General features: G+C 42.7%; 1 protein-coding gene across 1 annotated transcript in view; it reads left to right on the top strand.

Annotated features, from left to right (window-relative positions):
* The window catches only part of NELL1 (neural EGFL like 1), a 633,167-nt gene that overhangs the window by 182,137 nt on the left and 438,256 nt on the right, over positions 1–12,774 (top strand). The window contains exon 5 of the mRNA XM_030200710.1: positions 537–633. Coding sequence (XP_030056570.1) covers positions 537–633 — 97 coding nt within the window. The remainder of the gene's footprint in view (positions 1–536; positions 634–12,774) is intronic.

Below are 12,774 nucleotides of genomic sequence, written 5' to 3'. Positions count from 1 at the left end.
GGCTTTAAAGAGGTGTCACCAACTTCAGCACTCAGTGGAGGACAGCTCTTATCCCCTCACAGAACACTATAAACCAGTGGATCCCAAACTTGGTCCTGGAGGCACCCCAGCCAGTCAGGTTTTTGGGCTATCCACAATGAATATTCATGAGAGAGATTTGCACAGTGGAGACAATTTATGCAAATATATCTCATGAATATTCATCGTAGATAGCCCAAAAACCTGACTGGCGGAGGTGCCTCCAGGATCAGGATTGGGAATCACTGCTATAAATGATGGCATCTGGCATCACTTCAGGAATGGGGCTTGCATAGGGTATCTTTAGGACTGAGGCTGGTCCTGGTCGCTTGAACCAACAAGTAAATTATAGGTTGAATTTCCATATCAATGTTTGTTTTCAAAATTGGAAAACGTTTTAAAGTAGAGGAGTGTACCTATGTGTAAAATATGCTTACAATAATGTATTTAAAGCATACGCTATCATTTTAAAGATTTAACACTGTTGGCTAAAAGTTTTTCTCCTTTATCAAAAACAGGATTTACGAGCGTGTCATAGACCCTCCAGACACCAATCTTTCACCAGGAAGCAGTTTATGGCTTGGGCAGCGTAACAGGAAGCATGGCTTGTTTAAGGTAAGAAAAGATAAAAACTAGCAGCTTTAAGCCTGTTGGTGAAATAGTGCAATTAGTGGACCTTGTGGATAATATTCCCTTGGGTTGTGCCTCATTTCTTTGAATCTGTGAGTCCTCCATGGAGTGCACCTGCCCAGAGTGGTCCAGACTGCGGAAAGGCAGAAGCACTTGTAGGAAACATGGCTCCCTAATCTGCCAAAATCAAACTCTGATGGTATTTAGAATACCGACAATGCAGTAACTGCAGTGTTCATTTTGTCCTTCTAAAAACATTATTTGATTTTCTTCCCATCATTTAAATTTTGACACACTTCTTTGTTTCATAACCTCAAAATGGGCAATTCTACAATTGAACACCTCCATTTAAGCTCTCCAAGGATACGAGGTAGGAGCCTATACTATGGCACCACCTAGGCGCCCAGGTTCTATTATAGAATGTAGTCTTTCGTTTGCCTCAATGAAATCTGAATACTTCTTTGCAAATATTGACTTTATAACCCAACTTATAAAGTGTGGATTCATTTTGCACATGGAAATGGTTGTTGTGAAATTGCACAGACACACAGAATTGTTCCTACTTTTATGCAGTCCCCAGATTCTATATAAGGCACCTAAAAAATCCACACGATAAACATTTAAACCTAAACATAGTCTATAAGTGGTGGCTAGATTTAGGTGTGGTATATAGACCTGCTTATAATCGAAAGAGAAAAACGCCTATATTGTGACCCAAATTGGGAGATAGACGTTTATCTCCCAAAAACGAATAAAGCGGTATAATCAAAAGCCGAATTTGGACGTTTTCAACTGCACTCCGTCGCGGATGCGGACAACGTTGATGGGGGCGTGTCGAAGGCGTGGTGAAGGCGGAACTGGGGCGTGGTAATCTGCCGATCAGAGATGGGCGCCTTTCGCCGATAATGGAAAAAAAATATGCATTTTTAGCGAGAAATTAGGGCACTTTTCCTGGACCCTGTTTTTCCACGAATAAGGCCCCAAAAAGTGCCCTAAATGACCAGATGACCACTGGAGGGAATCGGGGATGACCTCCCCTGACTCCCCCAGTGGTCATGAACCCCCTCCCACCACAAAATGTGCCGTTTCACAACTTTTTATTTTCACCCTCAAATGTCATACCCACCTCCCTGGCAGCAGTATGCAGGTCACTGGAGCAGTGGACTTCAGGCAGGTGGACCCAGGCTCATCCCCCCCCCACCTGTTACACTTGTGCTGGTAAATGGGAGCCCTCCAAACCACCCCCCAAACCCACTGTACCCACGTGTAGGTGCCCCCCTTCACCCCTTAGGGCTATAGTAATGGTGTAGACTTGTGGGCAGTGGGTTTTGAGGGGGATTTTAGGGGCTCAACACCCAAGGGAAGGGTGCTATGCACCTGGGAGCTGTTTTACCTTTTTTTTTTTTTTTGTAAAAGTGCCCCCTAGGGTGCCCGGTTGGTGTCCTGGCATGTGAGGTGGACCGGTGCAGTACGAATCCTGGCCCCTCCCACGAATAAATGTCTTGGAGTTATTCGTTTTTGAGCTGGGCGTTTTCGGTTTCCATTATCGCTGAAAAACAAAAACGCCCAGCTCAAAAAAAGATAAACGTCCATGTTTTTTTGAAAATACGATTCGGTCCGCCCCTTCACGTACCCGTTCTCGGAGATAAACGCCCATGGAGATAGGCGTTTCTGTTCGATTATGCCCCTCAGAGTACACTTAGTTGATATCCCAACACCAAAAACTACATGCCTCAATTTACACCAACGAAAATGTGGCCTAAATCCTTGTGCATATATTTATGCACACTGGACCTATAACTATGTGTGTAAATTTTGGAACTCCCATGAAATGCCCATTTTCCTGCCCATAGCCATGCCCCTTTTGAACTGCGTGGTTTAGAATTTAGGCGCAATTCATTACAGAATTCACTTAGTGAGGTGTGTGCATAAATTCTAATTATTACCAATTAAAGCTTATTATTTCTTGTTCAGTGCTGCTATCAATGTTGATTAGCTTGTTAAGCCAATTAAGTTACACTTTTTATAGGATATGTCTGGATTTCGGCATGGATCTCTAGGTGTGCTACATAGGATCTGGGGGATGATGTCTAAAGTTGTGCATGCAAATTTGGCATTACAGCCAAATTGTAGGGCCCTTTTACTAAGCTGCATAGGCACTTATGCATGCCCAATGCACGCCAATTCAGAGTTACTGTCCGGCTACCACATGGCCCATGCAGTAATTTCATTTTTTACGTGCGTCCACTACAAGTGCTAGAAAATATATTTTATTTTCTGGCGTGCGGCAAAAATCGGGCGGTAACCGACTTGACGTGCATAGGTGATTACCGCACGGTTAACGCAAGAGACCTTACTGCTAAGTCAATGGCTGGCGGTAAGGTCTCAGACCCAAAATGGATGCGCCGCAATTTTTATTTTGCCGCAGGTCCATTTTTGGCAAAAATTTAAAAAGGCATTTTTTGCAGGTGCGCTGAAAAATGGATCTGCGCACGTCCAAAACCCATGCCTATACTACTGTAGGCCATTTTTCAGCAGACCTTAGTAAAAGGACCCCTTTGTGTGTAACTTAATTGGTTAACAAACTGATCTGCGCTGATAAATGGCCACTATCAAGCAATTATTGGCACTGATTGACACTAATTAGAATTAATATGCAGCTTTCTAAGTGCATACTGTAAAGTGGTGTGCGTAAATTCCAACATGTGGATCAAAAAAGGGGGTGTGGCCATAGGAGGGGTATGTGCCGGTCCTGGGCATTCCTAAAAATTACGCTGACATTTAAAGAAGATGCCCGATCCGCACCTAAGTTATGCATAGGCATTTACATCAGGTTTTAGTTGGCATAAATAGTCACACCTAAATTTTAGTTGTGGGAACAGGCACTACATGTATTCTGTAAACCGTGCCTAACTTTAGGTGAGGTTTATAGAATAGCGCTAAGCATATTTTTCCCAGCAAACATTCACAAAGTACCAATTTTCAACTTTTCAACACCATCAGACTTGCAAATGTATTCATATTTACAGTAAAATATTTTTTTTAGTAAGGGGATCCTCAGGTATCACAATGCAAGCGCTATCAATGATCAGATTCTTGATATAGCACTTGATATAGTATGCTTGATATAGCATACTCCTCATTGGTCCCTCATTTTTTATTAAATATTTTTATATCAAATATTCAAAAGCTACTTTAACTTAGAAAATGAATGGAGCCTCTGCCAACATGGCCAGGTTTCGCAATCTTCTTCAGGGTAGAGCTCCAAAATAGCGTTTGCAGTTTTCTCATATATCTGATCATGCATGATCAAAACAAAAATATCCGCGATGAATCTTGCCTCTTAATTTCTCTCAAAACACGTTATTGCTCAAGTATCGCTCTCTCTGCAACACTGGTTGAGCCATCAATATGAAGTGAAATTGATGACATTGTTTCATTGTACAGCTGTTGGTTTTTAATCTCAGCTGCTTCCCATAGTTTTGCAGAAGGTAAACATATGTTAATAGCCCTGTTGAAAAAACAAGGTGTGCTGAATTCACCCTTTCTTTTGTTGGATACAAAGTATTAGAATGCTGGAAAATAACATTTTTCATGAATATCTTATTGCTTTAACTCATTCTAAGCAGCAGGATAGCTAGTGATATGCTAATAAGCTAGAAGTTTATATTGATCAGAATGGAAGTACACAAATATATTTTTTGCTTCAGACATGCTAAGTATCTGTAGGGCAGTGACACAAAATTGGCTCCAGGGTTTAAAACAGAAGTTTAGACGTTGTGCATTTATGCCGTGATTGGGCTTGTGCCAGCATGTGTCTCCAGGGCCATGTTATAAGTGCAGCAGGATCTCTTTTTTCTATCACAAAGGGCTTTCTTTCAGCCTTTGAGTACTTTTTTCTAGTATAAACTGACATCTGCAGAGCAATCATACAGCGAGAAAGAACAGGCATTCATTTTGGGTCAGAAGTTTGCTGGTGTCTTTTTCTGAAGTGCATAGAACAGTAGCACAATATTCATGAACTTCACTCAACTTTCTGTTCCAGTATATTTAGGAATTCATTTAATTATTTGAAAAAAAATGTTTTGCATTTTCTTATTTTTGTAGCAGACATGGGAATTTATTTTTGTTTTGATCATGCGTGGTACAATTATAGATATGTCAAGTAGTAGGTCACATGAAGTCTTCTGAAAGGGCAATTCTGTAAATTAGCATCTCAGTTTAGATTCCCCAATGCAGTGCGCTTAGCGCCAATTCTATGATGGCCAAGATTCCATTCTAGAATACTAGCATAAGGTTGGTAATGGCATGTGTCAATGGTAGGCATGAGTTTATTTATTTATTAGGCTTTATATGCCACTTAAAACAAAATTCAATCAAGGTGGTTTATCACCTCACCTTGCTTCCCCTCACATGGCTCATTGACAATCCACATGCTCCTCAGCCTTCTTTTTCAATGCCTCTAAGTTTTGGAATGATCTCCTGCCTTCGATCAGATCTGAACTTTCTTTTTCCAAATTTGAAGTGCTATTGAAAACTTTTTTTTTTTTTGCTTAGCCTTCGGTCCCAAGTCCTCTCTTTTCTGATGGTTCACTTAATCTGCACTCATAGTCCCAGGCTCCTCAGTTTCCCTAACTACTCCTCTATGCCTGATTTTTTTGTCCTGTCAATTAATTGTGTTCTTTTCTATTTTTATTTATTTGTGTTTTGTTGTTAACTGCTGTGACCAAGTGATTATATCATACATAGAAACATAGTAGATGATGGCAGATAAAGACCTGTATGGTCCATCTAGTCTGCCCAACAAGATAAACTCATAGCATAAGGTATGATTTGATACTTACATATGTTTACTTGATCTTAATCTGTCCTTGCCATTTTCAAGGCACAGACTATAAAAGTCTGCCCAGCACTGGTCTTATTCTCCAGCTACTGAAACTGAATCTGCCCAGTCATGATCAGGGCACAGACAGTAGAAGTCTGCCCAGAACTGGCTTTGCTTCCCAAATACTGGTGTTGTCTTCTAATCACCGCTAAGCTTCTTTGGCTCCATGCCTTCTGCACAAGATTCCTTTGTGTTTATCCCAGACATTTTTGATTGCAACGGCAGTATATCAAATCCAGAATAAACTATAATAAACTATAGATATGCCAAGTGACATGCATAGTTTATAATATTCTAAAAACTATATGTCTAACTGGGAGACATACCCATGGCCTGCCCATGTGCTTGCCCCCCTTGCAGTTAAGTGCTATGGCACATAGACGATGCATTATAGAATAGCGACTAGTGCACGTGGAGGGGAATAATCGAACGGCGCTGGCGAAATACATTGCCGACGATGTATTTTGCCGGTGCCACAAACAGCTGGCCAGACTCGAAAAAGATGGCCGGCCATCTTTTGTTTCGATAATACGGTTCCGGCCAGCCAAATGCCTTGGATTTGGCCGGGGTTTGAGATGGCCGGTGTAATTTTTTAGCGATAATAGAAAGTTATGTCGTCCATCTCAAACCCCGGCCAAATCCAAGGCATTTGGCCGTGGGAGGAGCCAGCATTTTTAGTGCACTGGCCCCCCTGACATGGCAGGACACCAATTGGGCTCCCTAGGGGTCACTGCGGTGGGCTTCAGAAAAGCTCCCACGTGCATAGCTCCCTTACTTTGGGAGCTGAGCCCCCCAACCCCCCCCTAAACCCACTACCCACAAATGTACTGCACCCACTAAAACTGCTCCAGGGACCTGTATACAGCCTCTAGGACTTATTGCTGCTGTATAACTTTGGCACACCAGTTGACACCTGAAGACTAATCTCTTTGAAAAAGTCCTTTATTTGAATAAGCACGTTTACTCACAGTTAACTGCAGATCAGAGGTTGTGCCCCACTGGCAAAGAGTCCCCTGGTACTAAGATAAGCAGTAGGTCAGAGCTGGCACAATGGTGTACAGTGCCCTTTTTCAGCACCATTCAAGGTAAGAACTCCGTTCTCTAACGTGGGTAACACAGGAAAGGGAACTAAAACTGGCTTACAAAAATGGCCACTACCGCATGGACTACAACAGGAAACAAAACAGGGCACACTCTGACCCAATAAGCAGGGGGAAAGCACCAGGGGAGTAGAGCCTACCAACTACCAATACCTACACCCACCACAATGCATTGCTGATGTGACTCTGCAGTGCAAATAACAGAAAAGGTGTCACACTCACCTGAGAGCCACATCATAAGCAGGAAAAGGCTGTCGGAGGACAGAACACATTCTGCTGTCATGGAGGTGGGTACAGCATTTGAGGCTGGCATACAGGCTGGAAAAAAGTGTTTAAAGTGGGGTTTTTTGGGTGGGAGGGGGTTAGTGACCACTGGGGGAGTATGGGGAGGTCATCTCCGCTTCCTTCCGGTGGTCATGTGGTCAGTTTGGGCACCTTTTTGAGGCTTGGTTGTGAAAATAAAAGGACCAAGTAAACCCGGCAAAATACTGCTCAATGCCATATTTTTTTTCCATTATCGGCGAAAGCCAGCTATCTGGTAGCCACGCCCATACCCGCCCATGTCCCGCCTTCGCTTCACTGCCGACACGCCGCTTTGAACTTTCGCCGACGAGGCAATGGGAAAGTGGCGATGTTGTAAAAAAAAAGCAGCTTTCGATTATACCAATTTTGCTGCTTTTCCGAGATCGCTGGCCATCTCCCAATTTGTGTCGGGAAATGGCCGGCGATCACTTTCGATTATGAGCTGGATAAGCACCTAACTGTCAATTTGATGGTGCATTTGACATGTGTAAGTGATGCCTACCTCTAGATGACACTTTATAGAGCTGCCCCCTTAAAATGTTTCACCATTAAGTTTAGATAATGCCTTTAAACTGGCTTATATTACAAAAGAACCTTTTTTCGACTACTATACAATGCTGCAAAATTTGCATGGAACATAAAAGGTGGCTGCCTGCTAGTTACATACATAGTAACATAGTAGATGATGGCAGAAAAAGACCTGCACGGTCCATCCAGTCTGCCCAACAAGATAACTTATATTTGCTGCTTTTTGTGTATACCCTACTTTGATTTGTACCTGTGCTCTTCAGGGCACAGACCGTATAAGTCTGCCCCGCACTATCCCCGCCTCCCAACCACCAGCCCCACCTCCCAACCACCGGCTCTGGCACAGGCACAGACCGTATAAGTCTGCCCAGCACTATCCTCACCTTCCCACCACCAGCCCCGCCTCCCAACCACCGGCTCTGGCACAGACCGTACAAGTCTGTCCAGCACTATCCCCGCCTCCCAACCACCAGTCCCGCTTCCCACCACCGGCTCTGGTACAGACCGTATAAGTTTGCCCAGCCCTATCCCCGCCTCCCAACCACCAGCCCCGCCTCCCGATCTTGACTAAGCTCTTGAGGATCCATTCCTTCGGCAAAGGATTCCTTTATGCTTATCCCACGCATGTTTGAATTCCGTTACCATTTTCATTTCCACCACCTCCTGCGGGAGGGCATTCCAAGCATCCACTACTCTCTCCGTGAAAAAATACTTCCTGTCATTTTTCTTGAGTCTGCCCCCCTTCAATCTCATTTCATGTCCTCTCGTTCTACCACCTTCCCATCTCCAGAAAAGGTTCGTTTGCGGATTAATACCTTTCAAATATTTGAATGTCTGTATCATATCAATATTTGAACGTCTGTATCATATCATACATAGTTGGCTTTGAAGAAAGTGAGGTGGATCTAGAGGACAAAGAATGAAGTTAAACTCTTTCTCTTCTACTGGGCTGATTCCTTGTGAGCTTGTTGTTAAAGAGAGAGATGGTATTCAGTGGTTAGACTCGGGTCAGGATACAAGCTGATTGGTTCTAACATTTCTGCTGCTAATCTCTATGGGGCCGTTTTACTGAGCCGCATAAGCATCTACATGCACCCAACGTGTGCCAAAATGAAGTGGCTCTTGAAGTAATTTCATTTTTCCCACACGTCCGATACGTGCGTCCGAAAAATAATTTTTATTTTCTGCTTTACGTATCGAACGCACGCCAAGTGGTATTTGGCGCATGTAGGTCATTACCACCCGGTTACCATGTGAGACTTTACTGCTAGGTCAATGGCTGGCGGTAAGGTCTCAGACCCAAAATGGATGCGTGGCAATTTTCATTTTGCCACATGTCCATTTTCAGCAAAACTTTTAAAAAAGGCCTTTTTTACAGGTGCACTGAAAAATGTTTCTGCATGCGATGCGTCCTTTATATTCTCTTCCACTTCTTTGGTTGCTCTGCACCATTCTATGTCTGGAATGGTGTTAATGTGATCATTTTCTCTTTGTTGGAATCTTCCATTCATTGTGTGTGATAAATCACATTACAGATAGTTCTGTACACAGAGACACTATCCTGCTTATTTTTGAAGGAGAAGGGCGCCCATCTTCCGACACAAATCGGGAGATGGGTGCCCTTCTCCTAAGGGCGGCCAAATCGGCATAATCAAAAGCCGATTTTGGCCGCCCTCAACTGCAGTCCGTCGCAGGAGCGGCGAAAGTTTAAGGGGGCTGTCGGAGGCGTAGCGAAGGAGGGACAGGGGCGTGGTTAACACATGGGCGCCCTCGGTCGATAATGGAAAAAAGAAGGGCGGCCCTGACGAGCATTTGGCCGACTTTACTTGGTCCATTTATTTTCAGGACCAAGCCTCAAAAAGGTGCCCAAACTGACCAGATGACCACCGGAGGGAATCGGGGATGACCTCCCCATACTCCCCCAGTGGTCACCAACCCCCTCCCACCCTAAAAAGAGTTGAAAACATTTTGTTGCCAGCCTTTATGCCAGCCTCAAATGTCATACCCAGCTCCATGGCAGCAGTATGCAGGTCCCTGGAGCAGTTTTATTAGGTACAGTGCACTTCAGGCAGGCGGACCCAGGCCCATCCCCTCCACCTGTTACACTTGTGGTGATAAATGTGAGCCCTCCAAAACCCACCTGAAACCCACTGTACCCACATGTAGGTGCCCCCCTTCACCCATAAGGGCTATGGTAGTGGTGTACAGTTGTGGGGAGTGGGTTTTTTGGGGGGTATTTGAGGGGCTCAGCACCCAAGGGAAGGGAGCTATGTACCTGGGAGCAATTAATGAAGTCCACTGCAGTGCCCCCTAGGGTGCCTGGCATGTGAAGGGGACCAGTGCACTACAAATGCTGGCTCCTCCCACGACCAAAGGGCTTGGATTTGGCCGGTTTTGAGATGGCCGACCTCGGTTTCCATTATCGGTGAAAACCGAGGCTGGCCATCTCTAAGTCCTGCGATCTCAACATTTAGGTTGACCATTTCTAAGGTTGACCTAAATGTTGAGATTTGGCCGGCCCTGACTGTATTATCGAAACGAAAGATGGATGCCCATCTTATTCAATAATACAGTTAGCTCCGCCCCTTCCCGGGGCCGGCCTCGGAGATGGGCGCCCTTAGAGATGGGCGCCCCCGTTCGATTATGCCCCTCTATATTATTTACTTGCCTGCAACATTGAGTCCATTGCCACAAATTATTCTTCATCTTGTCTGGATGTATCACGCTGTGTTGCCTGCATACTTGGAAAATAGCCCAAGTTTCCTCGCTATGCTTCTGAAGTACCAGAGACACCATAAAATATGATTTATTATTGTGATAATGAACATTAATTCATCTTCCAAACTAAAAGCATGCACTGCATTTTCATAAATGCTCAGTATTTTTGGTAAACCTCTCTCAAAGAATGAGCAATACAATGGCATGAATGACAAGGGATGACAGATTCAGAAACATCAGATCAGCATTTACTTTTAAGATTAGGTTAAATTTAGGTCAATGAAATTACTTTAACCTACTTGTGGAAGAATGTTTAAAAGCAGAAATGCTAGAACAGACAGCTTATTCTACACAACTCACAAATACATTATCATCTGCATTTGTTTACTAGAGGAATGAGGTGGTATATACAGTAATGAGTTGTTCTCTTGACTGAAATGTATAAGGTTTTGCATAGTAAGTTATAATCATTAATTTGAATTGTTGATTTAAACTGATCTGAGTATATGTTAAAAAGTAGAACAGGGCTTCCCACATCCCTGGAAGTGACTTCAGAATCAGTTCAGTTTTCAGGATATCTGCTATGAATATATGTGGCATGAATTTGCATACACTGATTCTCCATTGCATGCAGATTTATCTCACATACTTTGGAGTGGGTATTCTGAAATCCAAACTGGCTATGGAGTCATCAAGGTAGATTGAGAAACTGTGGAATAGAGGTCTTATCACGCTACTTAGGTATCTTGTGAACACTGAATTTCAGTCTACCTAACTGGTAATAATCTTGCTTAGCCCGAGAGTCTGGATTTGTAAAGGCTGGGCTATCAGTTTGGAAGGACAGACTGGATGTTTCTATATGTCTCATGTGAATCTGCCTATGAACAAACTGGATAACTAGTTTTTGTTATATATTGTTTTGTCCAAAATAACTTCTCTTGGTTATGTTCCTGTATATCATTCATTTTTGTTATGGCTTCATTGAGACTTAGATTTACTTAATGGTGTTACTGCTTTACAGTACACTAAAATACCTTTGTGTGCATTATTTACCTACAGTCTTATCTTATGCAGTATATTCTGTTTGCTTTCATGGTGTTAGTGTATAATCACATAGAAGTAAACTCTAGCAAATCTAGCATGGTGAAGCTCTCAAGAAGTCTTAAAAATATGTGTCCTATTGTAAGGGTGCTGCAACCTCCTAATATGTCTATTAGTATTTGATTGTGAAATGAACAGTAAATTCTTAAGCTTTGGAAAAACCTGTTTATTAAAGTGTGGAAGTATTTTGCAGTTATCAGTGGTTAATGGCATTAACTATTGGGGATTTACCCAACATTTTGGCATTCAGTAAATGCAGATGAAAGTTCTTCACCGTGCATAAACTGAATGGCAGACAACATGATCGGTTCAGGTGATATTATTTCCTTCATGATTTCTGCCATCCCCTTGTATTCTTTGCCCATTCTCCATCTAATTTTTGCCCTATTCCTTGTTAGCTGTCAACATGCAAATTACTGTGCATATGAAGGGTAATTCTAGAAAGAGATGCATATTTGTAGGTGCCTATTTGGGGCCTATTTTATGAAGGAAAGTAAGAACCTACTTTCCATGATAGAATATTAGTGTAGTTGTGCAAATACACAAGTATATTTTAGGCACAACCACTTATGGGGAGAGACTAGGAATTCTGCTTTATGAAACAATTTGCCCCTTTCTGTACAGTCTGAGACTTCATTTACACAATTCTGAACAGCCCTTAAGACCTATTTTTTTAAAGATGGCTTTGAACAAGGCAGTGTCAGAGGACCCAATCTCCCTTAGTTTCCATCTAATTTAATCACTTTTGATAGTGATTAAGGGGCCCATGACCCTTATTGCCTGAGGGCCATGATCACTGTCAGTTCACCCCTGGCTTTTGGCAAAGATTTAGAGAATTAATTTTACCCATTTTCATCCCACCAGGTGGTTAGAGTAGGTGGAAGCGGGGTTGGAGGAGAATAACAGGAGCAATACTACCAATAGCTAATGTGGTATCCTGTGTGTATGTGCTCAGGATGAATGTCCTCTTTCCTGTTACATAATGGAGTTCCTTTTCTTCATGCTAGACTATTGTTAACCACCTAGACTTGCATGGCAACTGAGGTGGTACAGGAAATTTTAATAAATGATAAAAGATTATACCAGTCATAGAGACGAAGTAAATACTAACACCTATATTGCTAAAAAAAAAAAAGTCTGTAAATGATAGTATTCTATAATTTATGTATGTAATACCCCCTTGTGAGAGTCTTAGAGGGATTTTATGTATGTAACTGTATGCCCCGCCTATACTGCATCCAGATTCTGTCTAATAGGCAGAATCTCTTGTCTGTCTGAGTCATAGGCGGTCGGTGGCCCAACTGTTTGGGGAGGCTAAAGGGGGCGGGGTTAGGGGTGGGGCCAGGGGTGGAGCTTAAATCCATAATTGTCTGATAACACGCAGAAAAAAATAAATAAATAAAAATAAAAGTTACAATTAATACCTTTTATTAAATTTATATATTAGATATGTATCATATGTCAAAGAATAAAGTGGTTGCTCAACACATA

The sequence above is a fragment of the Microcaecilia unicolor genome, chromosome 4, assembly GCF_901765095.1.
Source record: "Microcaecilia unicolor chromosome 4, aMicUni1.1, whole genome shotgun sequence".
NCBI classification, from domain to species: Eukaryota; Metazoa; Chordata; class Amphibia; order Gymnophiona; family Siphonopidae; genus Microcaecilia; species Microcaecilia unicolor.
The sequence above is the reverse complement of the archived record's forward strand: the minus strand, read 5'-3'. Positions and strand labels throughout refer to the sequence as shown.